At 45.4% G+C, this 27,102-nt stretch overlaps 5 protein-coding genes across 5 annotated transcripts; 1 reads left to right on the top strand and 4 right to left on the bottom strand.

Annotated features, from left to right (window-relative positions):
* Positions 1-1,325: 1,325 nt before the first annotated feature.
* LOC112973212 (keratin-associated protein 5-4-like) lies at positions 1,326-2,303 on the bottom strand. The gene has a single exon (XM_026080807.1). The coding sequence runs from the start codon at positions 2,301-2,303 to the stop codon at positions 1,326-1,328; it is 978 nt and encodes a 325-aa protein (XP_025936592.1).
* Positions 2,304-5,480: 3,177 nt separating this feature from the next.
* Positions 5,481-5,756, bottom strand: LOC112973241 (putative small proline-rich protein 5). Its single transcript, XM_026080895.1, has one exon. The coding sequence runs from the start codon at positions 5,754-5,756 to the stop codon at positions 5,481-5,483; it is 276 nt and encodes a 91-aa protein (XP_025936680.1).
* Positions 5,757-8,773: 3,017 nt separating this feature from the next.
* LOC112973240 (putative small proline-rich protein 5) lies at positions 8,774-9,049 on the bottom strand. The gene has a single exon (XM_026080894.1). The coding sequence runs from the start codon at positions 9,047-9,049 to the stop codon at positions 8,774-8,776; it is 276 nt and encodes a 91-aa protein (XP_025936679.1).
* A 2,922-nt stretch (positions 9,050-11,971) lies between these two features.
* On the bottom strand, positions 11,972-12,268 carry LOC112973213 (putative small proline-rich protein 5). Its single transcript, XM_026080808.1, has one exon. It carries the CDS (start codon positions 12,266-12,268, stop codon positions 11,972-11,974), a length of 297 nt encoding a protein of 98 aa, XP_025936593.1.
* A 2,892-nt stretch (positions 12,269-15,160) lies between these two features.
* LOC112973239 (loricrin-like) lies at positions 15,161-15,832 on the top strand. Its single transcript, XM_026080893.1, has 2 exons — positions 15,161-15,535; positions 15,620-15,832. Exons 1-2 carry the CDS (start codon positions 15,161-15,163, stop codon positions 15,830-15,832), a joined length of 588 nt encoding a protein of 195 aa, XP_025936678.1.
* The last annotated feature ends 11,270 nt before the right edge of the window (positions 15,833-27,102 follow it).

The raw sequence follows: 27,102 nt of genomic DNA, 5'->3' as shown, positions 1-27,102 counted from the left end.
GCTCTTTCAGCATATGCTGAAATTAATATTCACAAGATCGCCTTAACAGAATATACTTCTTTTATGGTATGGTATAGGGTACATTTCTGTCAGTGTAGAGAAACTTATTTGCTTATTAATCAAAGACCCCTAAAGACCTGAATAATCTTTTCATGACAATCTAATGTGGTAGAGAAGATTATTTAAATCCAGACTTTGTATATGCTTTGAAGGTTAGTGTGAGGGAAGCAATCAAGAGAGTGCTCAAGGCATTTTCCGCAGACTGCAATTCAGAACTGTGTCCTGAATTTTAATAATAAAGGAAGTCCCAGCCAGGTATAGAGGCTTTGTTGACTCATGTGCATGCTATTTTAAGAATGGAGCTTTTAAGTTGTATTTTAGCACCTGGGTTTCACTCTGGCTCTTGTAATCCAGGAATACTGCATGCATGGCATGAAAAGCTCTGCTAATATAAAAATAATTAACCATTTTAAAGTGTCTCTTAATTTTATTTTTGAAGATGGTAGTGGAAGAAGATGGTACCCGGTATTCAATGAGTAGTGAATTCCTCTTTCAGTACATATTGAAATTCTCATTTCCAGTATCAGTGACGAATTCCTATACATCTCGGGGAGTGGTGCATTTTCAGATGGTAGAACTATGCATGCTTCATTCCCACTGTGTTCTTTATGTTTTCTTTAACATAAGCATTTAGTTTTATAGTCAAAATTACGATGAGTCTCTGAGGTAGAGGGTCAGTAGGTGCAAAAAGGTATCACACTGTTCTGGTGCCTTTAGACATGGCCTAATTTATGCCAATGGAAAGCATGGCTGAGCAGATCTTTATGTTTTCTGAAGGCTCTGACATGATAYGGGAGCACATCTGTAGTCATGAGCAGTCTGACAGAAAACAGAAAATGGCACCAGAGTGAGGACGCATTCTGGGCAGAGGGTTATAAGAACAACTGAATGACAAGATATTTTAGGATTTGCTTAAGAATAAGTTTTATTGTCTACCAGCCAAGAGAGAAAATGAAGAATGAACCCATTAACAACAAACATATCCCATGTCCCATACACCAGGAAGACATACTTATGTATAAGATTTCTTTGCCTTACACAGTGGGCGATGTATTCAAGTACACTACAGAAGTTCAATAATTAAAGAACAGAGAGAAAGAAGAAGACAGCTTAATTTTCGAAACAAGAAGAAAATCGTTAGGCATTTGCTCCATCATCATGTGAACCAGAAAGTAATGGCAGGTTGTCATCTCCTTGTAGTGCCTGGTCTCGTTGCACTCCAGAGACGGCAGCTGGCAGAGCAGCTTTTCCTACCCTAAGCGGGGTCAGCAGCACTTTTTGACTGAGTAGGAGCACTGCTGCATGGGTACGCAGTACTTTCTCATGGGAGAGCAATAACCGACCGGGCTGCAACACACCACAACAGGCTTTCTCTTCACCACGGTTGAGCAGCAAGACAGAGACCCACAGCAGCAGGGGATGCAGCCACAGCGGCTACACGGTAGGCATCGCTGGGTGCAGCAATAAAGGGGCTTCTTGCATGCCTTGACACAGCAGGTGGATTGCTGGCACGGGTCGCAGCAGGTGGATTGCTGGCATGGGTCAGAGCAGGTGGATTGCTGGCATGGGTCGCAACAGCTGGATTGCTGGCACGGGTCAGAGCAGGTGGATTGCTGGCATGGGTCGCANCAGCTGGATTGCTGGCACGGGTCAGAGCAGGTGGATTGCTGGCATGGGTCGCAGCAGGTGGATTGCTGGCATGGGTCGCAGCAGGTGGATTGCTGGCATGGCTTGACACAGCAGCTGGATTGCTGGCATGGGTCGCAGCAGGTGGATTGCTGGCATGGCTTGACACAGCAGCTGGACTGCTGGCATGGGTCGCAACAGCTGGACTGCTGGCATGGGTCGCAACAGCTGGACTGCTGGCATGGCTTGACACAGCAGCTGGACTGCTGGCATGGGTCGCAACAGCTGGACTGCTGGCATGGGTCACAACAGCTAGACTGCTGGCACGGCTTGACACAACAGCTGGACTTCTGGCATGGGTCACAGCAGCTGGACTGCTGGCACGGCTTGACACAACAGCTGGACTTCTGNGACTTCTGGCATGGGTCACAGCAGCTGGACTGCTGGCACGGCTTGACACAACAGCTGGACTTCTGGCATGGGTCACAGCAGCTGGACTGCTGGCATGGCTTGACACAACAGCTGGACTTCTGGCATGGGTCACAGCAGCTGGACTGCTGGCATGGCTGGCTGCAGCACACCGTCTTTCCAGAGGAACAGCATCCGCTAGAGCACATGTTTTATGTAGTTGTAGTGCAGGCAAAGCTGGATGGAACGAAGACCTGAAACACAGCGTACTCTCAGATACACCCCATCTTTGCAAGTTTATCAAGCCACCTGGCATTATCCCAGGGATATCTGTATACCTTTTGAACTATTCTGAGAACTGCCTTTCCTATGCTGATCCATGAACATCACTTCCTGAATTCCCAACCCCAAAACTTTGTTTTCCACTCCCAAAGCCTGAGCTCTTTCTGCTTTCTTTTGCAGTAAGCAATAGACCAATACGCTAGGAAAGTCTGGATTTCAGACAGAACTGTAGATCAGATACAAAGACTCTTTCAGACTCGTTGCTTGACCAAAACCCTATTAGAGTCCTTGTTAACAGAGAACGTTGCCAGTAGGTAAGACTTACCGTGTTAACGGAGTGGTGTGGTTGAGTGAGGAGCAAAAGGATGGGAGGCCTTTTATTTAGCCCGAAATCTGCCTGCCGGAAATGAGATACCCCACAGCAATTCTGACTTCATCATTTACCCACCAAACCTATACTTATTTTTTGAATGTGCCCTCATCTATTTAGTCTTTGCCTCATTATTTTTGACCACCCCCTCAATTTTGTATTATTACCAATTTGTTCTGTAAATTTTTTACAGTTTTTTAATGTCAATTTAATTCTTGTGAACTGCTTTAAAGGTATGTTTCTGCTCATTTCATATATGGTAATGTCATTACACAGAGATGTTAGGTGGCTTGTTCAGAGGCAGTGAGTGCTAAATTAACATAAAAATCCTAATTACCATTGAGAAGTGGTGGATTCCAGAGGCACGCGGAGGCCTTTTGGAGGCCCGTCACTCTGTCACCCATGTTTTGTTTTTGGATGTAGAAATGGCTAAGCCTGACGGCCTTCTTTGGGGTCTCTGGTCATCAGAAGAGCAAATATGGAACAGAAAGTTCTTGACATCTCATTTCTTGTTCAGGACATGGGAAAATGCAAGCCCTGGGCTTTGCCAGTATGAGAAATTTTAGATGAAAGAATTGTGAAAAAATTTGGAGTAGAGTTTGGGTCAAATCAGATTCCAGATTTTTTCCAATTCCTTTCTGACATCTTTAAATAAAAGCAAAACACAAAACTTTTCTGGAACTTTTGCATCCTGTTTCTGCTTAGCATAATTTGATCTGCAAAGTTCCTAGTACTTTTTTTTTTAAAGTTCTAGTATGCCCTCAAGTAAGGAAAGACCCACCTACGGATGTCATTTTTGGAATAAACTCTATGCTCAGCTCTCAGTCACCCATTGGAAGTCATTAGTGCTGATGCTAATGATCATGTTGCAATTATTCATTAATGGTGTCAGTATTTATTTTGCATGAAAGCCTGAAGGCCTCACATGATATGCTGAGCATCTTCGGGACTCCAAATTAAACTATGCGTTTTTAAAAAATTGTCTCTCTCTAGTCAGAGGGAATTCACGAGACCCAGGAACAGGACGTATATCACTAAATGTTTCGTTTCTGAGATCATTTTGGGATGGAGGGCTGCTCCTGCCGCTGTGGGTCTGAGCATCTGTGGTATGAGAGCACTGAAGGGCCCTCGGACCACCCTCCCCGATAGGATACAAGAATATAGAGTGGAAATTCACTATTACATTATTTAACACATACCCGGTAGAGCAGAGATGTTCCTCTTGGTCATCTAGAGTATTAGATGTAGAGGACTTCTTCCCTTTCAAAATTTTTATGGTCTTTGATTTTTTAGTTATTCTAAAGAGGTAAAAGCTTTGATTCTTGCTGTTCTGAATGGCGAACTTTCCAGGACTGACAAGAGCTTCTTTCTTGTTTCCAGGTTTTTTATGCAATCTCACTGTCTACTGGCTGCGGTCAGTATGGGTTCTGCGGGAACTGTACAAGGCTAATACAAGGCTCCCGAAGTTAATGGAAACTTCTTACCCAGCACAGTGGACAGCATTACCACCCCAGAGGCTCTGAGCATTTTGTGGGACTAAAAAAGGAAGAGGAAATAAAGTATTCTGTATTAGCCACAGAATAGAGAGCTCTAGACCTGGTGCAGGAAAGGAAAGTGAAGGAAAACGAACAAACATAAAAGACAAAACTACTCCTGTGAATTGAAAGACTTATTGACTTGACACCCACTAGTACACAGGCGAAGAACGAACAAGGAAAATATAGTGTTCCCAACGGCTGCATGAAAATGAGCCATCTCTTAGTAATGGTAACAACATGAATGTAGGTCTGTAATTAATTACCCTCTGTATCCCGTTTTCAGCTTTTCCTCTTTAATAGGCTGTTCCTCTATAATGACAATTTTCCCCATAACTTATAAAGAAGTCATTCCAATTAGGTATTTACCAGCTGGTTATTTACTAGGGATTTCCAGAACCCCATCCATCCAGCTTATTTATTTCACATGTCTGCCCTGAGATGGATGAATCATGCTCAGGGAACCTTCTCTCATTATACACTGTAAAAAAATTTTTAATTGAGGTTGTTCCAATTCAGGTTAAAAAAACTGCAGGATTTGCTTTGTTTTGTTTCCAAATATAGCAGTGGCTTTTAAAGATCATATCTGCAGTAAAAACATGAATGTGCAAGCCAGGCCCCCGGCTGTATCTGCTGAACCCACATTGCATCTGCTGAGCTCTGTGCACATACTCTGTTTTCACACCTGGCATGTTTTCCTGGCCCTCCGCACGTGGAGAGGTGTTCCTGGTACCGCGGCAGGCGCCGTGGGCATTTCCTGCAACTTTCTTTTCCACAGCTTTCCATGAAGCTTAGCTATTTTAATCACTGACTAAAGCACAGGTCTAACCACAAGGAAAAACATGCCCAAGATGTCACCAAACAAGTAGGTATCAGGGAACGGTGACTAAATACACCCAGAACTATACGGTAGCCTTGAAGCACAACTTTTATTGTCTTGCTGGAGACAGAAGCAGAAAAGCAAGACAGAAACCATTCATAGCAAGCATTGCACTTGGCATTGGCAGAAAGAACACAAACAGCTCAAAGATAATTAAGCTGAGATACTTCACCCGATCACTACGTGACCCATCAGCTGTTTTAAAAGCATTTGCTTGCAGAGAAGCAGTAGAGCTAGCAAGTGATGAAACAGGAGATGAGCTTGAGGCCTCAAGGGAGGAGGGAGCCGGCAGATCTGGGCTCAGGGCTGGATCCTGCGGCTAGTACTTGGGGCACGACGGGGGCAGCTTGCAGATGTTCTTGGTGTACTGGGGGCAGCACGGGACCGGGGGGCAGTACTGCAGCAAAGGGGGGCAATAGCGCTGCACCGGGGGGCAGCATGGTGACACGTAGATGTACTTCTGCACGGGCTGCCTCTGGATGATGTAATGGCAGGAGGGTTCGGAGTCGTGGCAGGAGGACCGAGCACCATGGCACGAGGACCGGGAGCTGTGGCAGGAAGATTCGTAGTCGTGGCAGGAACCRTGAGAGCACATTTTTCCGGAGTACCAGCAAAGCTGTTGGGAACAAAAGACCATCCTGGTGAAATGAGCCCTATATTTGCTTCTTATTTTTTAGTTTTTATTTTTCTCTGGAGTTCCCCAGGGAGCTGTTTCTCTATTTCTTTCACCTGCCTAATCCAGTTCAGGTCCGAACGCACCCTCGTTTCTGCCTAAGCGTCAGGGGTTGCTCTGGCAATTYGTGCACTAAGCTTGGCCCCGGCAGGCAGGTGCAATAGGCCCCACGAGTTACTCCCAAACCACATTCCTAGTCCCAGGGCCCTTGTGAAATGGTGCTGAGCTTTTGCTGCCAGTTTCCCTTCACGTTCTCCCCCTGCAGTTTCCCTTTCCTTGGCATTTGCGTTCCTTTCCTTTCCTCCGCGTTCCTCCGCCTGTGCCCACCATACCYGTCTTTTAGAGCACTGCGAACGTACAGTCAGACCTCAGCTAGCTAAATCCCAGCTCTAGGGAGGGAGAATGCGTTTACGTCAATAAAAACTTCTAATGGAAGTATCTTCTCTCTGATCATAAGCAGAAATAGTAAAATTGGTCTTACCCTCTTCAGCCACAGGGAGATACGTCTGGAAGCGAAGATGAGCGACTGAGGAGGACTGGGCTGAGAGATCTTTTATACGGTTCCGAAAGTTTATCTCGGATATGAGACATCTCTTCGCAATGACAATTTAATTATTTACGTACTCAATACTGCACATGTTCACGCCATCCTATTTTTAGTGCTTCTGCTTTGACACACGGTATTTCGTCCTATATTAATTCCTAATGAATTCCCTATAAGGTTTTAGGAAGGTATTTCTTTCCCGTTTCCTGGCGGCTGACACTAATCTCGGAGATGTTAATTAGCTTGCCAGTGGGCAACTGGGATTGCATCAGGGACAGAATTGTCTTTACGTCTCACAAATGCTGACTCCTGGAGTAGGCCTACCATTCTGGGCAAGTGACAGCTCAGGATTTTAATTTACAGGTTGCTTAATGTCAAGAGGAAATGGGATTACCACCTGCAATAGACGGGTACGGCACGATTCCGAAGTCTAGCTTGATCTCTCGGGTTCCCTGGAATGGTCAAAACTAAAATATTTCTGATTCTTCAKCTTCTCCTCAATTTGCCAGATGACCTTGCTGACCCCAGCAGTTTTTTCAACATATATCGAAGATCACTTAGTCCTTAAGATCAGGGGAAGAGGTCTGGCACTGAGCTCTGCTTGGGGTCTGTGTATTTAAGTGTTCCTATTCTTTGGTTTCTCTTTCACTTCAGCGCCTTCTGACTCCTTATAGCTGAATTTTTTTCACCTGACCTCATCTGCAGAGATGTATGGAAAGCCATGGATTCAGAGAAAGGGTGCATTTCAGCTGAAGTTTGAGCAGATTTGGGGCTCTGACACTACTGGCAAAATTATGGGATTTATAATCCTGTTTAACTTGGTCTTTAAAGTGTAAGAAAACGAAGCCCTTGACTCAGCGACTTTGAAAAATGTCACCCATTAGACTAATTCACTAACTGCTAACAAGAACCTCTTCTTCCCTCTCTCTAAAATAAGGGTGTCCTACAGCTTTTCTTCAGGCTAGAGGTACTACAATTGCTTGTGGTGAGTTTTGTGTAGCTCAGAAGGATTGCATGAATTCCTCAGGCACATTTTGTGACTCAGTTGCGGGTCAAAAACTGAAACAGGCTGTAGCTGCCCAGTCATATGAAATTGGTGCTTGTCCGGTCTCAGTGCCCATCCTGCAGCGGCAGTTCTCATTTCCATTCCTTCGCTGCTTTGTGATGGACCTGCACACTGGTGCTCCTGCTAAACCGTTCCACCTCCTCACCAGACTTCAGAAATCGAGGTGTCGTCAGATTCCACCTACTCAAAAATGTTTCTGAATCTTTTAAATACAGGTTGTGCTAAGAAAAATGTGATCTCCAAAGAGTTCACCCATCGCTTGCAGTTTTTTTATAGGAGTAAGTAAGGAAAGCCCAGTCTGCAATGATGAAATGTAATTTTCAGTGATGCATAGGTCAGTATTTGCTCAGCTATATTCAACACTGTTTGGTTTATGATCTCTCCATAATGATATATTATGTTGTTATTATTTGTATTATGCTAGTGCAGTAGAGTCTTACATGAGATGGACCTTCTCCAGGCCAGCCCATTTCTCTATTCCAAAGTATATGCTAGTGATACAGCAACACTGGAATACAAAATGGAAGTTCATGTCTTCTGTTTTTCAGAGGCACAGAGGTATTAAGGTATTTGAAAGTATTTATATGCCCAAGTTCTGAAGTTCTGAAACTGAGTTTAAATTATTGAGTATATTGAATAAGGGTATTAGCAACTGTGAACTTTTTATCCTCCTTTCATTTAATGAGCTTGTCTTCAAAAAAAAAAAAAAAAAAAGACCAAGCCTTTACATTCAATTGTTTTTGATTTTGTTGTTTTCAAAATGATGGGACAAAATCTCTGCAGACCAGCTCATCTTCTGCTGCAAACAGGGGAAGCTTTGTGCTGCTCAGCCTTTTAGATCCATGCAGATTTTTGGTACCTGAGAACTTTTTCCCTCTACTAATGTGTCTGTTTACTTCACAAATGGATGAGGGAGTTGTTGTTATTGGTTAACAAGTATTAGGGCATTCCTAGAATACAAGGAAATTTGATTGAAGAACCCAGAAAAAAAAGTGCCTAAAGAGAAGAGTGAATAAATAAATTGAAAGACAACGCAGCTCTCATGAATTGTAAGCTTTATTGTTTCCCACACCCAGCTGAGTTTAAACCAGAAGTGCATGCACAAAAGATTCCTAACAGTAATTATGCGCTGAATAATTAGAAAGGACATTTCCTGAATAATTAGAAAGAACGACATCTTGAACGATAATTAGAGGAACACTTCATCCAGAAGAGTGGTGAGGTACATTGCAGACACCCAGAGGTTTCAGCAGAATAAGATGATTTGTGGCCATAGCATCCAAGGCAGGAGGGAGCTGGCAGCTCCAGGCTCGGGGCCGGATCCAGTTATTAGTACTTGGGGCACGACGGGGGCAGCTTGCAGATGTTCTTGGTGTACTGGGGGCAGCACGGGACCGGGGGGCAGTACTGCAGCAAAGGGGGGCAATAGCGCTGCACCGGGGGGCAGCATGGTGACACGTAGATGTACTTCTGCACGGGCTGCCTCTGGATGATGTAATGGCAGGAGGGTTCGGAGTCGTGGCAGGAGGACCGAGCACCRTGGCACGAGGACCGGGAGCTGTGGCAGGAAGATTCGTAGTCGTGGCAGGTCCYGCGTGAGCACATCCTTCTGGAGTATTGGCAAAGCTGTTGGGAACAGAGAGGCCGTCACCCTGGTGTGGAAACTCCACTGTAACCTGCAATTTCCTCAGCTGTTTTTCTGTAGGGTTCTGGGGAAGTTCATTTGCCTCTGCTTTGTAATATATATGGGAGATCACAACCCTGAAAGTGATCCTGCCTTGTCTTTTGGAAGATCTTCTACTGTTTCCTGTCTTGCATGGTCTGACTCTGATGGGAATTTCCCTAACAAGATGCTGCTGACTGCTTTTGTTAGKTATAGTTTACTTTTAAAACTTTGCACTGATTCACCTGAGATCTCTCTCTTGCTCTCCATCACCAAATAGTCTGGGAATTAATTCCTTGCTGGGCCCCAAGACTTTGTGTCTTTGCAGTTCCAGTCCTTCAATTATTCCCATTTTTCTGTCATCCTATCTGCATGAGCACACCACAAGCATCCTTTGCATAGCTTAAATAAACAGGCACCCATTCACATACCAAGAACAACAATTTTCTAAGACAAAGATAAGGTCAGACATAGAACTAATCAGCCAGAAGGTGAGTTCCTGCTGCTGAGCAGAGTATATATCAACATAATCCAACTTACCCCTTGTTGGAACAAGCAACAGCAGAGAGAAGTGAAGCTGAATGAAGGAGGAACAGGGAATGGAGAACTTTTATATACGTCCAAAGGGTTGGCAAGAAATTATGTATTTCCTGATAATGATGACAATTAATTACATAGCCACATCCATGTTTATCTTCTGTGTCTATTTTTTAGCATTTCCTATTTGACACAGTCAGGAAAAGCAATTATGATTTTTCCCATAACATGTTAATAGCCAATGGATTTCCTAATCTGCTTTATGTGGAGATTTTGAAGGTAGCTGCATATTTACATCTTAAGAATGAACCTAACCCTAGAGTTATTAAGTGATTTGGTGTTGGGCAACCAGTATTGCATCAACTTACAATTCAAAAGTGTTGACTCCTACCCAGCGTGCTGCCCCTCTGTCTGCCTGGCAAGCTCACATTTTGATTGATATGTTTTTTTCATAACACGAGCAACTGTAATTAACAGTCACAACTCACATGGATTGTACTTAGAGAGGTGGAAATCTAGCTGACTAGCTCCTACACACTTAATGCCTCAGCACTGGAGATGACATTAGGAGAAGGATGTTCCCATTTGCAAGGTTTTTATTCAATTTGTGAGTTTCACCAGCTATCAGATGTGGTTTTTTTTCTTGTGCCTCGATATTATTCTATTTACTTTCTTTCTAGAAGAAGAGGATTTCAAATCCTAAGAAGAAATGATTTGGGCTCGGAAACTGTCATATGTTAGCATCCTGTTTTCAGATCACTAGTAGCTTCATGCTCCTGACTTACTTAAGCAGTTTTATAATTTTTACTCATTGCAGTGTTTCACTATTTACTACTGAGCTTCTCCTACAGTGGCCTAGGCCTTGACTTTAGGATAATGCAACATGTAATTGTTCCTTTCCCATGACTTTTATTCAGGGTGGTGCTGCAGGAATTCTTTGGGAATGCTCTGTAGGTCAATCCTGATGTGGTGGAACTAGAGGATTCCTAAAAGTTGCTTGCTGAGTTCACAAGTCAGGAGCTATTCCTATAGAGATGGTCTKCACATCTTCCAGGGCTTATTTTCATGTCAAATTTGAAAAAAAAAAAATCTGCTACTTTGCCAGCATTTTTGCGAAATGATAATCCATTCTGAATCTGAAAACACACCCTGGGACAACATGTGTTTATGTTCTAGTTGCTCCTCTTGATTTTGCAAGGCCACCATTCAGCAAAAAATACCAAAGTCTTAAAATGAACCCTTGTTTAGGAAAATTTGATCTGCAACCATTTGGACAACCCTGTGAGTTGTAAGTAGTGTAGAAATGCAAGTAGTGTAGAAATGTTTTCTCGAGGTTGTTAATGAGTTATTTTTTGGGAAGACCCTTGTGTCGGTTCTCTGTCTTGTAGGGTGCATTCATTTCACCTTATGTTAGACGCTAAAAGTTAGTTGTTTAAATTTAAGCTAGTTGTCTAGCTCTTGCTAAAACCAATGCAAAGGAACAGGCTCTTGGCAGATGTAAGCGAGTCACACTGTTCTGGAATAGATGTCCCAGCTAGATGGCTGACAGCTGAAGAGATAAAGATAGTTTTAGGTTGTAAAAAGTAGAGAGAGATTTAGGATCTGTTTTTAAGTGTATGCAATTTTCAATGAAAACAGTAATTTGAAGATCAGTAAAAGAAGGAGGGTTAGAAAAATCTTCTAGGCACCTATTTGCATTTATTAGGCAACTCAATACCTTTGTAATTCTGAGTCTGAGTGACAAATGAAGTATGTGGCACTACTAAATGAGGGAACTGAAAATGAGAATCCTTGGCTAACAAAGGCATAGATGAACATCCTATATGCTATACATAAATACATCCACATGCAATAGAAATATATCTGGATTTACCTTGCTTTCATTCATTTTTAAACTTTAGGATGTGGGTTTTATATGATATGTTTGAGAAACAAAGGACCAAGAGGTTGTGTCTAAGAAGTCAGAAACAGAGATAATTTTCAACTACAGAGGTGAATGAGTAAATAAATCATGAATTTTTGCTACTTTTGGAAATGAAATTTTATTGTCTTATATGTATGTTTGGAGGCTGACACAGAAACATTGTATGTAAGCCACTGCCAGTAAAAATCATTCAGAGACTTTTACAGGAAGAACATAAACACGGACTTGCATGATAAATAAATAAAACCACATCAAATTCATACTTTGATGAAACATAGAAGAGGTTCAAGGATTTATGCAAAACGAAGATGAGAACAGGGAGCTGATGATCCACGCTTTGGCACTGAGAGCATCCATGGGAGAAGGGAGCCGGCAGATCTGGGCTCAGGGCTGGATCCTGCGGCTAGTACTTGGGGCAYKRCGGGGGCAGCTTGCAGATGTTCTTGGTGTACTGGGGACAGCACGGGACCGGGGGGCAGAACTGCTGCAAAGGAGGGCARTAGCGCTGCACCGGGGGGCAACAGCGCTGCACTGGGGGGCAGCATGGTGACGCATAGGTGTACTTCTGCACAGGCTGCCTCTGGATGGTGTAATAGCTGGAGGATCCTGAGTCGTGGCAGGAGGACCGAGTACCATGGCACGAGGACCGGGAGCTGTGGCACGAGGATTCRTAGCTGTGGCAGGTCCCGCGAGAGCACATCCTTCTGGAGCACTGACAAAGCTGTTGGGAACAGACAATATGTCACCCCAGCATGGAAACTGCTGTTGCCTTCTCTAATGTGCTGTGGAATTCCTAGGAAGCTCCCTATTCTTGTTAATTTCTAGTTCTTTGAGGATATGGCAATTTCAATGCTGCTTAGGTACTGGAAGATGACCTACATCTCCTACTAAAAACTTGATCTTTTATAGATGCAATTTGCTTTTGAGAGAAAAGATCAAAAGATCCATTGCCCATAYCAAGACTCAGACTCCCCTGTCCCCTCTCCTCAAAAACTGTGGAAGTGTCTTCTCCATAAAATCCTCTGACTGTACTTCTCTCTCTGYAGCTTCATGTCTTTCCGCTGTTTTTATTTGGTCTGAGCCTCTGCCTATTAACAATATATCCCACTTGTAATTTGCATTAATAAAATAGCTTACCTACAGGGACTTGGTCTCAGGCTTGACCAATGTCCAGTGGTAAGGAGTGAATTATCATTCTCCAACTCTACCAAAGTTTGTATGAAAGCAGCTGGTCTTTACTCAGGAGAAACAGAAAAATTGGACTTACCCCTTCAGCAACAGGAACAAATGTGTGTAAGTGCAGAGAAGTGAATGAAGAAAACTGGGAAGAGAAACCTTTTATACCATTTCAAAGGGTTATCTAGGACATGAGACATCTCTTAGCAAGTGTAACCTAATTACATATTCCAGCCCATTTCTATCCACTGTATTCAGCTTCTGACATTTTTCCTTTGATGCCTTGTGTTTTTAGCATTATAATTGTCCCATAGGTTATTAATAGCACGTTAATTCTTTTACATCTCTATGAAAGAGATTGGAAGGTATTTGTGCACCTATTTCACGTGAAGTGACGCCTGTACCGACGATATTAACAGATCTGGTCATGGACAACAAGTATCAAGCGGAAGAGATGTTTGTGATTCAGAAGTACCAGTTCCTTAAGCTGTGCAGGGATGTCACATGGACCAAGAGTTAAATACTCCTGCGTGAAAGAAAAAAGATTACTAATGGCAACTCATGTGGATGATGCTTATGGCAGGAATAATCTAGCTGAATTGCTCAATGGTACTGGATATTTTAATGAGAGATTCGGCATTGGCTGTAAGAAGTCCCTCGCTTATAATTTCAAYCTATCTGCACAAAGTGTCCTACGAAAGATTTGTTTTTCTCCTTCAAAAGATGCTGTTTCAATCTAATTTTGCAATATTGTGTTTATGGCAGTGATATCAAATCCTCCAGCAGAAAGGTTTGAGCCTGCCTGACCTCCCAGAGGTGAGATTACTTTCAGTTCCCATTTTCCTTTGTCCTTCTTTAAGGTATTCCCAATTTTCCCCAAGATTTTAAATAAAGCATGTTTTCAGAAGCAGTTTTCAGAAGCAGTTAAATGATTTCTGGAGCTCTTTCCTTTAGGCCCTTCTGAAATGTTTACCAGTTGTGGYTGTAAAAAGATGGGCCATGTGCCTGCCTCCAGAGTAAGGTTTAAGCTCTTTCATTTCATGATAATGTTGAAGCCATATTTGGACTATTAGCTGACATGGAGACCTCTCCTAGTACTGCTGTCCTGATTTCAGCACTCAACCCTGATGTTTCTGTAGCTTTTCTGGAAATATGCATTAGATAGGGTTGTAGTTCAAGMAAAAATAAACAAAACAGTGTAATGCTGTAGAGGTAGATGTTTCTGAATCTGGACTTTCCTGTGAATCATGGATGAACTCAGGTCTTCCTTCCCATGTCTACTTACAGATCATGCCCATCTAACCCAGCAATTACATTTTCTTGTCACATAAAAGGCAAGGATGTGTCAACACTGGGATAGCATCGTGGGATTAGACGCCAGGCACAACTGATTTTGAGTGATGCTCTACTGACTCACTGGGATCCCTTGAACCAGTTCATTTGCATCTGTGCCTCAGTATTGCAATGTACAAAATGAACCTATAAATACTTTGTTGTAAAGTCTTATGTAGGCCTTAGTTAGGCAAAGCCTTTRGAAATCTTTGATCATGTATGGGATTAGCTCTATCTCGTATAAAAGGGAGAGGATGGTAAAAAAGAGTGAGTCAGGTGTAAATGTCAGGAACCAAGGGTAGCCAATAAAAATGGCTGTGGTCAGGGGAAAATGAAGCCCCCATTCTCCAGTGGTGGCTCACCACTGAAGTCTGAAAGTCTATAAAGATCTCCTGTTCCAGTCCATTCCCTTTAGTTTGAATTTGCATCGCCCTGTTGTTGACTAAGGTACGTGATTAGACTGGATCATGAAAACTTATTTTTCTATTATAGCTCTTTGTTTATCTACTATGTCTTGACAAGGCTCTGTCTAAGTCCAAACAGCTTGTTTATTATAAATAGTGCGAGAGATACTTTCTACAGAATAATCCTTATATTTCATTGTTAACCAATATCCAGTCATTGAAAATAATAACAAACATTAGTTTTTCGGACTAAATATCTCATTTGTGGGAGGAATATTACAGTGTCTGAGACTTCATTCAGAAGATACTATTTTATAGACAATGACAATACAGAATAAGAAAGTCCAAATCTGCTGTAGGAAAGGCCTCTGCTTCTGATTAGCCCTACTTATCTCAAAGCTCAGTAGTGAAAAAGTATCTCTGTAAAGGTGAGGGTGGTCAAACACTGGAACAGGTTGCCCAGAGAGGTCGTGGAGTCTCCATCCTTGGAGACACTCAAATCCTGACTGGACATGATCCTGAGCAACCTGCTCTAACCGACCTTGCTTGAGCAAGGACCAGATGATCTCCAGAGATCCCTTTCATCTCCAACTAGTCTGTGACACTGTAAAAGAAATTTGTTTGCTTCCATCACAGAGATATCTTTTCTTTTAGGTTTACCCCTTGATCCTTGACCCAAAATGACGTGCTCTTCTGGGAGGGAGTCATTCTTCAACTTGAACTCAACCTGGTATGACCCTGCAGGCTCCTGGCTGGACACCCGGCGGACACCACTCCACTATGCGTATGGTTCCGGCTGCGCAGCACGTTGCAACTGTGGCGGGGACTCATGCCAGGGCGGTCATGACTACCGGCACTACGGCTACYGCCGGTCAGTCTGCTCCAAGAGGTGTCGCAGCTCCTCAGCACCATGCCATGGAAAGGGGTCTTCCCAACGTGCCAGGACCTCCGCATGCAACTACAGGAGTTCAGGAAGATGCTTGAGTGACAAGAGGGCTGTCTGTGCGGAGCGGTGCCAGCAACCCTTGGGGTCATGCCATGGGAACAGGGATAGCGTCTGCATCATGCAGCCAGTGGGTTACCGTGGCTCTGCTGGAGGGTGGCAAGATGGGGTGAGAGCCTGCTCTCTGGGGTGCCAGGGTTACGGCTGTGTTGGCGGGCCGACATACAGCTATGGGGCCTATGAGGGATGCCATAGCCATGGGGCAGCCATCTGCTCGAAGGGGTGCCAGGGTTACGGCTGTGTTGGCGGGCCGACATACAGCTATGGGGCCTATGAGGGATGCCATAGCCATGGGGCAGCCATCTGCTCGAATGGGTGCCAGAGATTTTATGGAGGATGCCACAATTAACAGAAGACCAGGGTGTGCAGGGCCTCCAGCCTGGCATGGCCTGGGATCACCATGTTGCAGCACTGTCATAAGGCTGCAGGTTCTTTGATACGCAGCTGTGGTGGCGAGGACAGAAGTGCCACGTAGCGCACCACAGAGTGCAACGTCATGTGCAGAAACATGCTCTGAGGACCAGCCCCCTTGCCTCTCGCACTCCTAATGTTTGCCTTGGGTTTAYCATGCTTTTGTAGTCTGTTTCTTCCCCCTCATCTCCTGCTCACTTGAATGAGGCACTGTCCAGAAAATATCCTCTGCAGAGGTTGCCCTCTGCCCAAACATCATTGCTGATGGGGCCTTTGTGTTCTGTGGTGGGATGGGGAAGGTGAGGACTATTTTCTGCTGAATTTATGCAATCCACTTTCTGGCTTCACTTTCCAGCTGTGTATGCTGAGATGATAAAACTTACAACTACGGAGAGATTTGCTGTCTCTCTTCCTCAGGCTCATACTGAGGATCTCTTCAAATGACACAACCTGCAGCGCTCCAGGTTGGCTGACAGCGTAGGTGAAAACTTGGACTGCCTAGAAAGAATTAAGATGGGAGATTTTATCTCCCATTCCCTCAAACCTTTCTAGTCAGATTCAAACCCAGCCCAGAGCCTCATCTGGTTTGGTTTCCATCTCCTGTTTGGTGCAGGGTGGRTTCAGCATTGGCAAATGGGTGTCTGAGTATCTGGGTGGACGTGGACTGTCCATGACACCATGAAACGCCCTCCCATGATTTCAGAACTGCGCATCCCTGACTTTGCATTTGCAATCATATACTGCAACATACTAGAATGAGGCTGCTCATTATTTTAATTAACAGTAATAATAAAACAAGTGCTAATAATAAGTTTCTTGTTCCTTTCAAAGATTTAGTACAAACCTTTTTTCTAATTAAATATCTAATGCATTACACACAATACTGTACTCATCCCACAGAGGCACGAATTTCCGTAGCAATCTTGCCTCTATGTTGGCAGACACCGGAAAAGAACCTAGGGATGAATCCAGTGAAATGAGAAATACAGCTGCATATTTTTATGGACAGTTGTCCATTTGCTATTCCCTCTTGTGGGATTAACAAGAGATGCAGCTCTCTGCACCTTCAGCCCTAGACAGCTTTTCGAAATCCAGCGTCCAGATTTGTCTGGAAGATGCACAAGATACAGGTACCAAAGATGTGAGCTTTCACACATCACTGCTATTGAAGTGCAATGGGAAGAGGGGAGGGATGCCCTGCTGTTTGCAAGCTGTAAAAAGCAGCATTCATTAACATAGGTGGGCTTGGGAGTGATGCTAAAGATGAGACAGAGCTAATGATGGAAGCACACACTAGGACACCAGTACACTTTGTGAGCTTTAGGTTTTAATATCATATCTTTGCTACTGGAGACAGAAGCAGGAAATCAATGAATTCAAATACTGGAACACGAGAGAATAAATCACATTTCTGACATGTTAACACCACTTTGCGTTATCAGAAGAAGGAGATACTATTTGTGCTGGAGGGAAGCGGCAGGGCCTGCCCAAGCTCAGGGCTGCATCTTGAGGAGGAGAGGAGAGAGCGTAGCCCTGCAGTGTGCGCTGACCATGAGCTCGCCCTTGCTCCTTCACTTCTGCTGCTGCGGGGGCCACTGCACTGGCTGCTTGATCTGCTGTTGCTGCTGGCAGGGGGCAGGGGCCACTGGCACCTGGGTGACCACGGGGCACTGGGGAGGGAGGACCACCACCGGTGTCACATCCGGCACAGGTCTCACTTCATGGCAGATGACTTCCTCGGAGCCATGGCAGGACGATCTCTCATTATCGTGGCAAGAGGAGCCTCCGCTGTGGCAGGAGGAGCTCTCAGTGCTGTGGCAGCCTCTGTCTCCACGGGAGCACATYTTTCAGTAGGTGCAGGGAGCCCTGAGAAGGAGAAGACCCTCACAGTTAGAATGCACAGATGGCAGTGTGCTTTTCTCCTCTCTGTTTTGGGTTCAGATTTCTTCTATGTGTTTATCAGCCTGYGATTTCTGATCACTCATCTCCCGAGGCTCCACAGCATTTGCCTGTCTTCCTAGCCTGCTTTCCTGGCTTGAAGCTTCATTCCCACAGTGMTACACCAGCTGAATGCCTTCACAAACTCCTGCGGCAGCCTTAATCTCCATTTCTGCCAGGCACTGCATGCCATTTCCCTGGATTCCCTTTCTGTATCCCAGGAGGACTCGTGCAAGAGGCCCTGGGATTACTTCAGGGCTGTATAACGGAAGAGCTGATGTGCTTCAGACTGCAAATTTATTTTGCAAAAGAGTCTCAAAATCTGGAGCCTACATGGGTGCTTGTACAGCTGGTGAATTTACAGCTGGGACTACTGGCATTGGAGCCTCAGCAAAACACACTCTCAAATACAGTTGCTCAAAATGAAGAGAGTCCCATGCCTACTTCACTCCTTGTCCCCTCCTCACCCCTGCGCTCTCTCTGTGTCCACGCAGACCCGTGGCATGCCGCTACCTGGTTTCCTRGTAATGCTAAGGCGCAAGGCTCACAGGAACGCATCTATCTGCGTACATCTAATYTCCTTCCAAGCAGGTAGGCTCACAGAGCTGAGACTTCCATGGGGTAAAAGCACCCAGGATGACTCCTGCTGATTTGAAGACTCTACAAGCTATTCCTTCCTCTTGTTTTTAAAACCGCCTTCTCAGTTCAGTCCCACATTTCTTCAAGGATATCTTGATACTTTCAACTCCTGAAGATTTACATTTTCTAGAGGAATTTATTAAAGGAGTCAGGCTTGTAAATACWGTTAAAATTCCCAGCTTAAGCAGGAACTGGACACCTAACTCCCAAGATCTCTTCTGAAAAATCAGCCTACCATCTCTCATTCATTCTCACATCCCATTCTTTACTTCTTCTATTTCCAGTTTGTCCTTAGAAAACTAGGAAACCTGAACACTACAGTAATCTGAATATATTAGTACATAATAAGAACAATAAATTTTGCTTCTTGGTATTAGCAGTTTTGAAATCCAGTTCTAATTGAGCAAAATTGCCCCAGCCACTGAGAAAGATCTTGGCTCTCAACAATCTCAGCACCCACAAACAGACCTATCTTTGCAAGAATATAGCTCAGCACAGTTCAGCAAATTTTCATAGAAATTGTTAGCCATGTAGTAACAACTTACCCTGAATGTAGCTGGGAACACTGAGAAGAGGGAGCAAAGACGAGTGAATGAGGTGCTCTCTGATGTGAGAACTTTTATACGGTTCCTAGCTCTCTTCCTGAAAATGCAATAACCCCCGAGGAAAAATGACCAATGTATTTACAAAACAGCCACACCTCTAATTATCTACCACCTTCAAAAGCTTATTCAACCTGGTTCCTTTGATTGACTTGTCATATTTTAGATTGTCTTCCTTGTGTTACACAGTTTTAATTGCCACCCTGCCCCATGCAAGTGGTAATGCACGAAGAGTGAAAACTGTGTGGGTGGCTTGGCTGTCTCACTCGCTGTCATGCTGGGATGAGTTTTATATTGCAAAACTGATGGTAAAGGTGGCGCTTTTTGGGTTTCAGTTCTGCTGAAACCTCTTGCCSTAAGTCTGGCAAGGATGTGAGGTTACAATGCCTGACCATGGCTTCCTCTGACCATTTCTGGCAGGACTGGGGTTTTGCACAGTGGACAAGAGCTACCACTTCACCAGAAAAAGGGCATGTTTTTAGAAATTCCTCATCACACATCTTCTATGAATTCCTAAAGCATCTTTAAAGGTGCCTTCACCCTGTAAGATGCCTACAACTGCCCGCAGTTGTGTGACTTAGCAGTGGAGGGACTCGATATCCCCTCCCTACCTTCTCTCTCTGACTGCGGCTCATTTCCCTAACTTCATCACTTTCTACAGCAATAAAATCAAGATAATGAAACCTGCGACCACTGCAGAGGGCCCTGAAAGCTCARAATAGAAAGTGCTCTGTGAAAACCAGAGGATCAATACTAGTAACCTTTGTAAGTCTTGGCTTGTACTCATGAATTTCTAAAACCTATAGTGCGGTTTCTGTGATTGTATTCCTTTCCTTTACACAGGTTTTACAGTCATTTCACTGATTTTGACATAATTACCACTAATCTACATAGCTGAAATCTTTCCTGGCCAATATTGAAAAGTTGCAAACAGAATTCTTCTTTTAAAACTTTGTTTTTTCTAATATTAAATTTTTTTTATTTAGTCTCTCTCTAAAGCATCCCCTGTCCGTGATGGGAAAGGCTCACTTACAGGTGCCGATTGGGCAAACCCTGTGTGTGTGAGTAAGCTGTGAGTAAAGAGCTGAGGTCAGAGGCCACTTATCAGAGCTCACCACACAACTCAATCTCACCCAGCTCTTCCCTGGGGCAGGTAGAGGATGGCAGGAGAGYGTAGCCTCAGTGCAAAGCAGTGGACTGCCGCAAGCACGGGGCGCTAGCCTGGCCCCGATGCAATCAGCCGTACAACCACGGCTTTGCACTTCACAGATGCTTATGGAGCGTTCCCAGCTAGGGGCCGAGCTGTAACAGCCCTGGCTTTTTCTTTTCCCTCCCATTAGCGTCTTGACCATGCAGTTTCAGCAGTTTTCATTGGACGGTTTTACTGAGCACCTCATTTTGTGTCTTAATCTCTCTGCAAACACTGGAGTCTCAAGGTTTTGGAGGGCAGAAAGCAACTGAACATCYGAGGCAGAAGAGGAGTGGCTATCACTTGCTATCTCCAAAAACAATTTCTTTAGTTTGTGTCTAGAGGCATCAGGCAGTAACTTTCATCTTCTGCGAAGATGCCAAATACGTGTTTACCATTCAGCCTGCCTGTCTACATACAGATGGTGATGCACTCAAGCAGAAGGGTACAGCTTTTGCAAGCACTGACATGCTCGTGGATGAGATCTCTAAGTCATTACAGTCTCCAGCAACAAAAAAGTTATCGTTCTTCCCATATTGYGCAGGGAGTGAGGCGGGGAGGAAATATGCATGTGCAAACGTGTGTGTCTGTCTGTAAAATTCAGACTCCACCTATTTCTAGCTTCCYGCTGCAGGCGAGCCGTGAGTGCGGGGAGAATCCCTCTCCAGTGCCGCACATGACTGCATCCTGCTCTGCTCTGACGTGCTCTTTGCATGTTCCCCCAAGCCCATGGCTTCAGCRCAGCAGTGCAACATTCAAGTGTTGGATGCAAGAGCAGTTTTCCCCTTCTTTACTGTGTCTATTATATTATCTATCTTGGTTAATATCTAAGCTTGTGGAGTCATCTTTGACACAATCCTCAAAGAAATGGCCAGGTGGGACAGTGAATAACAAGTACGGAGTTTAAAGTATTTCAATTTTCTTTTCCTTTTTCAGTGAAATTTAGGGATGACTTTTGGTCAGTTATTTGAATAATCAGAACTTTTTGAACACCCCTCTGATCAGTTTTCTTGAAGTCTCTTGAAAGTTGCTGGAGCTTTCTGAATTCTTCACTACCTTTGATACTAACAGATGAAATAGAGAAGATAATAGAAAGGATATATAAAGTAGTAGATCCTAGAAAAATAAATAGATGCAAAAGAATGATAAGTCTGTCTAATTTTAGAATGGAATTTAAAATGTCTGGTGACAAAATCTTACGTAACATTTCCTGCACCATAGCTCTCCGGTTTTACATTTTACAGGGTGAAAGATAGCTGTTGAGGCACTGAACACAGGGCTAGAGTTCAGCAGAAGATTTTGGTTTTGTAAATGGTTGTACATTACAAACATCAGGGCAAAGTTTTCTGGATTTTTATGGAACTGAAAGGGTCAAAGTTCTCACAGGTTGGTGAAAGCAGCAATGGTAAAAAATTTTTTACAATGGAATTTTATGCTCTTTTCTCTCTCTTTTAAAATGGCACAGACATATATGACCGTTTCACTGGGTGTTTTTTCCTCCATTATCAATATTTGGATGAGTCCAAAAAAACAGAGAACAGTCCTGAAATCCTAAGAGTTTGGCAAATACCAAGTCACAACCAGCACTGGAAGTTCAAGACTCCTTGGCACTGTCCCATCAGCACGGCACAGAGGAACCATAGGATCAATGTCTTCTTCCTTCTGCCTAATTTAGGACCTGTTTTTATCAAAAAATGTCATGGGGCAGGTTACTCCAAAGAAGAAAATGAGTTCATTCATGTTGCCTCATGCCACCGGTACAAGCAAAGGTTTACGTGCTCTGGCTTACAACATCGCCTGCAATCTCTTTGGGACAGGAGCCTGGTATGTAATTGTTTCCAAGTAAACAACCTTGCATTCCCAAGGTCACCATGTAAATAATAATCAGTCGCAAATCACCTGGGAGTTTTGCCTATCGGCTTAACTTAGCTCGCAGAGTCTGGCCTGTGTATTGAGGCAAAGACTCTGGAGAGGGCAGAGCGTTTCAATTTGACTGCGAGAGATATGGGGGAAGCTCTGACTAGCTGCAGAATTAAGTAGCTTCTCTTGCTATTGAAAACTATGTATTTTAATTGTACTAAAATATATATTAAAATGTATATCATATATGTTGAAAGATAAATCTTCTGTAGCCAATTTTGAAAATCAAAGATCCATTCWTATTTTGAACAAAGAAGCCAGGATTAAAGAAATCGTACAGATACTGAAGTTCCAACAGACAGTAMGGTTTTATTTCCCATTCCATGCGCAAAAGGAGATGGAGGGAGCAACCTCTTCCCAGCACCAAAGCACAAATCACTTTTTTGGCAGTGCTCACAGCAGCGTTACAAGCACAGCCCGGCACGGGGAATGCAAAGCTCCTGAATGATAATGACAAGGCTGGAGAAAAGCTGTGATGTGGCACACCCGGGGCACTTCTGCTGGAGCACAGAGGGAGCTTCTGGGTCAGTCACTTCTTCTGGCTGGCGGGCCAGTGGCAATCCTGCTTGGTCTGACGGGACTTGATGTCAGGAACAACCACGGGGCATTTCTGCTGCATAGACTGGGAGGACCCACTGCCTCCAGAGCTGATCTCTGGGCCACCACAGTACCCTGATCCACCACCCATTATGGACTTGTCTCTTGATGCATCACACCCGTAGCTGCTGTAGCCCAGTCTCCCACTGTAGCAGCTGGATCCTCCACCACCTCCTGAGCTGACAATATTGCCCGAGTCCTCAATGCTGTATCTTGGTCCTCCCCCTGTGTCGCACACTGACCCCCTTGCAGTGCCCCATGCAGGTGACCCGCTACTGTCCCCGCTGACTACTACAACAGATCCATCGCTGCCATGTCCGTATCCCCTTCCAATGCCATAGGTGGAAGATGCTGTCATGGAGGGGCAGGGTGAAACTCCCCTGCTGTAGATGACTGAGCCTTCCCCACCACAGAAGAAGGAGCCATGTCCTTGGAGGTTTGACATGCCCCCACTGCTGCCATAGCCTCCTCCATGATGTGATGAGATCTCATGGCTGTAGCCTCTGTTCCGGCGAGGACACCTCCCTCTGAGATACTGGTATATCTGGAAGAGGAAAACGTTCTCACAGCTCACAGGTACAGAAGACACTGCCATGTTTTGTTCCATTCTTGTACCACAGCAGGAGGGGAGACTGCAGTCAGTGTGGTCACAAAAGTTTTATCAGGACCTGAGGGAATCCCAGTCTGAGAACCAGGGCACTGCCCAGCTGTTCTTCAACTACAGGAATATCACTGGCTGCAGCTGGGATAGTTTTTCTGTTTTTTATCTCTAGGGTATAGTTCTGGAGAATCAAAATCTGAATACATGCTTTCCTGTTAACATATCTAATAACTGATACGGTTCTCCCTGCTCATCATCTTGGCTGTGCTGCAGAGCTGTAAAAATAGCAGGGATTATCCTTGTTTATGTTTTTAAAGTGCTGCAAGAGCATTGGAACAATATTTCTGTGTAAGACGTTACTGGCTGCACGTTTGCTGTCGTTACATAGTATCCTCAATGATCTTTTAGATAAGTTAATCAGCACAGCCACGAGAGATATGTAATCATTACAAAGTACAGTATAGGCTTGTTATTGAATAATATGGAAAATGTGTCCAGGACTTCRCAAGCATGCTTAAATCTGCAAAGAAAACACAGTCACCATGTGCTGGTCCCACTACAGACTCATCTGGGTTTGTAGCCTCCTAAAGCACATGGTTCCTAGTACTGTGACCTGCCTTTCCCTTGCTTCCTAGCCATACATACATAATAATAAAGCCTCAGAAAAAGCAGACTTACCCTCTTCAGCCATTGGAAACACATTTAGAAGATAAAAGCYGACTGAATGAGGAGGTTTAACACACAGGAACTTTTATATGGTGCCTAGCTTATATGGGAAGTGAGACACACTACGGAATGGCAATAATTTATTTACCAGACTCTGATTTAAATACTTGCTTTGACTCATGACTTCTGATCGATATCTTTGTGCTGCTTTTTGCATTGCATGGAGCTGTAATTGCTACTTCTGCTTAATGATCCTATTCCTGTGCTCTTGTTCTGAGCTACAGGGGACCACTCTGGCCCACAGAGCGGCAGCTATGCTGGGGGCCGGGGCTGCTTTTGAGAGGCTGAAGAACATGGTGGGAGCGTGGGCACAGGGAAATGCCAAGCAAGAGGACTAGCGAGTGCGGGGCAGAGGCTGGCACACATGTACTACAGATGCTCTGAGAACGCTAGGGACCCTGGAGAGAATCACGGAGGTGAATGTCCTTAAATCCACTCATGGCTGAATTATTCTGCTAAAGAAGGGACAATCGTTTTTGTTAGCCAAATGCCGTCCTTGTGTGTTTTCCTATGCTACGTCCTTCCTCTGACTTGGAAAGACCACCAAGTACCAGGGAGACTTGTTTGGATGGCTGCTGGGGGAGAAAGCACTGTGGCCATGCTGCTAACACTGCCTGAGAAGATGTGCGCACCCCAGCCCGGGACATTACGGCTCAGCTCCACAGCACGGCTCTTGCTGGCCGGACTAGGGGCTGTTCAGCTCCGAGAAATTTTCCTGTGGGGACACTAAGTCCCAGCTTTGGCAGAAGGCCACATATACCAACCACTAAGTAGAACAAAGTGGTGCTGCTACTGCCCTCTGTATGATGTTTTGAGGCAGATTACAAGAGCTTGGGCAAGGAGGGATAAAGTCCTTAAGGCATTATTTGGTATCTATTGAGCTGCCTCAGGGCAACCACGCTGCTGGCTTTATTTCCTTCTGCCCAGGGCTGGTTTGGCTGGGCCAGCGAAGGAGATTTGACTTCTGGAAAAAGCTGCTCTGAGGTTCTCAAAGGCAGGAGGGGAGGGAGAGGGTAAGGACGTGAATGACAGCATCTCTRTTGGCCATAAACAGCAGAGTTTTGGGTGCGGGGGGTACAGCAGTGCCCTGTGGAAGAAGCCACGAGCCGCCCTGCGCCCACCCCAACCGGTCCCAGCTGGTTCCAGCCGGTTCTGTAACGGCCGAAAGCCGCGCAAAAACTGCGACCAATCAGCGGAGCGCGTGGTGCCCCTTGCGCGCCTAAGCATCAACCAATCAGAGGCGCACGTGCTGCCGCTGCTCTGGGGGCATGCGCGGGGGGGGGCGTCACGTGCGCGCGCACGAGGAAAGGCGGAGGGGGACGCGGTGAGGGGGGCGCGGGAGCTAGCGGGGGACCCGCGCCGGGGCAGGGGCGACCCACGGCGGACCCGACCCGACCCGACCCGACCCGACCCGGGGCAGGGTCGCCGCGAGGGACCGCGAGCCGCCGGGGACGCGCGCCGAGGCAGGGACGCCGCGAGGGACGCACGCCGGAGCAGGTACACCCCCTGAGGGGACTCCGTTTAGCTGCTTATATCTTGTTCCTCAATGCCCGAAAAGGTAATTAAACGCTTATGTTAACTGGCGGGGGAAATCGCCCGAGCCGAGACCGCTGTGCCGGCGACGGTAACGGGGGGGGGGTGGAGGAGGCGCGGAGCAGCGGGCGGGGCCGCGCTGCGGTGGCGGTAACGGCCGCTAACGGCGGCGTGGTCGGGGCGGGGCGGCCGGAGCGGCCCCGGGGCGGCTGGGCGGCAAAGCGCCGTCCCGGGGCACAGTTTCCTTTAAAGAAACGCAGGACACCTACGACACCGTCTCCCCGGGGAGATGCCCCTGCCGTGGTGGTGTTGGGAAACCGGATCTGTTGGGATATAGCTGATGGGTCGAGGGAGCATTGCTCTGCGGGGTCTCTGGCACTTGTAAACACTGCACCGGGCGAGGGAGGAGGGCGTTGGGATCAGCTCGTGGAGGGATATGTGGAGCAGTGGCCTGATCCTGCAAACGTGATTCCCTGTGGGCGGGCTGGGAAGGAGCAGGTAATGGTCCAGCAGCTGCTTGCACTGCTGGAGTGTGTTCACAGGCAAGGGGGAGCAGACTCCGAAAAGGTCGCGATTGCTAATGCTGTGGTCCGATGTCTGGGCACAGTTACTAACCCCTTCTGGTATCACCTGATAAGCTGATGGATGCTCTTGTGATCAGGGAGTGACCTGTGTGTACTGTACTGGGGGAAGCATGCTAGAACACAGGTGTGAGATTAAATTAAATAAAGTGAACTAAATTAAGACTAATTTCCTGAGTCAAGATTACTTTGCCCATGACAGCATTGCATTACCAGCCACTCCAAGCAGGAATAGCTGCTAGCATGGGTCAGCACCACTCCCCGTACTTCAGAACTGAGCCAAGTTGAGCTTGCCTGTGTCTCCCAGCAGCACTGCGCTATTTCATGGACATTGTTCATGGGTGCTGCTTCCTCAGGAGACTTTGAGCCAAGAGCTGAGATAGCTGCACTGGGAAAGCTCTGTGCAAAAGTGCCAAAGGGAAGTCGGGGAGATGTGGGAGCTTGCTGTTTTTAGGCTGTGCTCTTAGTCTCTTCACATGAGCTGGGCCCAGGGGGAAAAAGATGGTGCAAACTTTCTGGGACTGTAAGGTGTCTTTAGAGCCGCATCTATGGCAATTCACTACTCATCCCACCATCTTCTCTATGGAAAGATTAAAAACGAAGTGTCTCATCACGTAGATGTCTAGCTTTCAAAATCATAAGAGGCTGCTCAAGAATAAAGGAGCAAAACAAGGCTTTCCTGGGGTATTATTGTATTTATTAGATCTTGCATATACTCTTGGAAAAATCAGCAGAGCCTGATCAAAGGCATAATAAACCCAGAACTAGGGTAGAGCATTGGCACAATGAGTCCACAGCACAGTGATGCAGCACCAAGAGAAGAGGACATGCTGGGAGGAAAGAGGCAAACTTGGAAGAGAGTGCCGGATCTAGAGAGAAAAC

This window comes from Apteryx rowi, unplaced genomic scaffold, assembly GCF_003343035.1.
Source record: "Apteryx rowi isolate R43461 unplaced genomic scaffold, aptRow1 scaffold_530, whole genome shotgun sequence".
NCBI classification, from domain to species: Eukaryota; Metazoa; Chordata; class Aves; order Apterygiformes; family Apterygidae; genus Apteryx; species Apteryx rowi.
The sequence above is the reverse complement of the archived record's forward strand: the minus strand, read 5'-3'. Positions and strand labels throughout refer to the sequence as shown.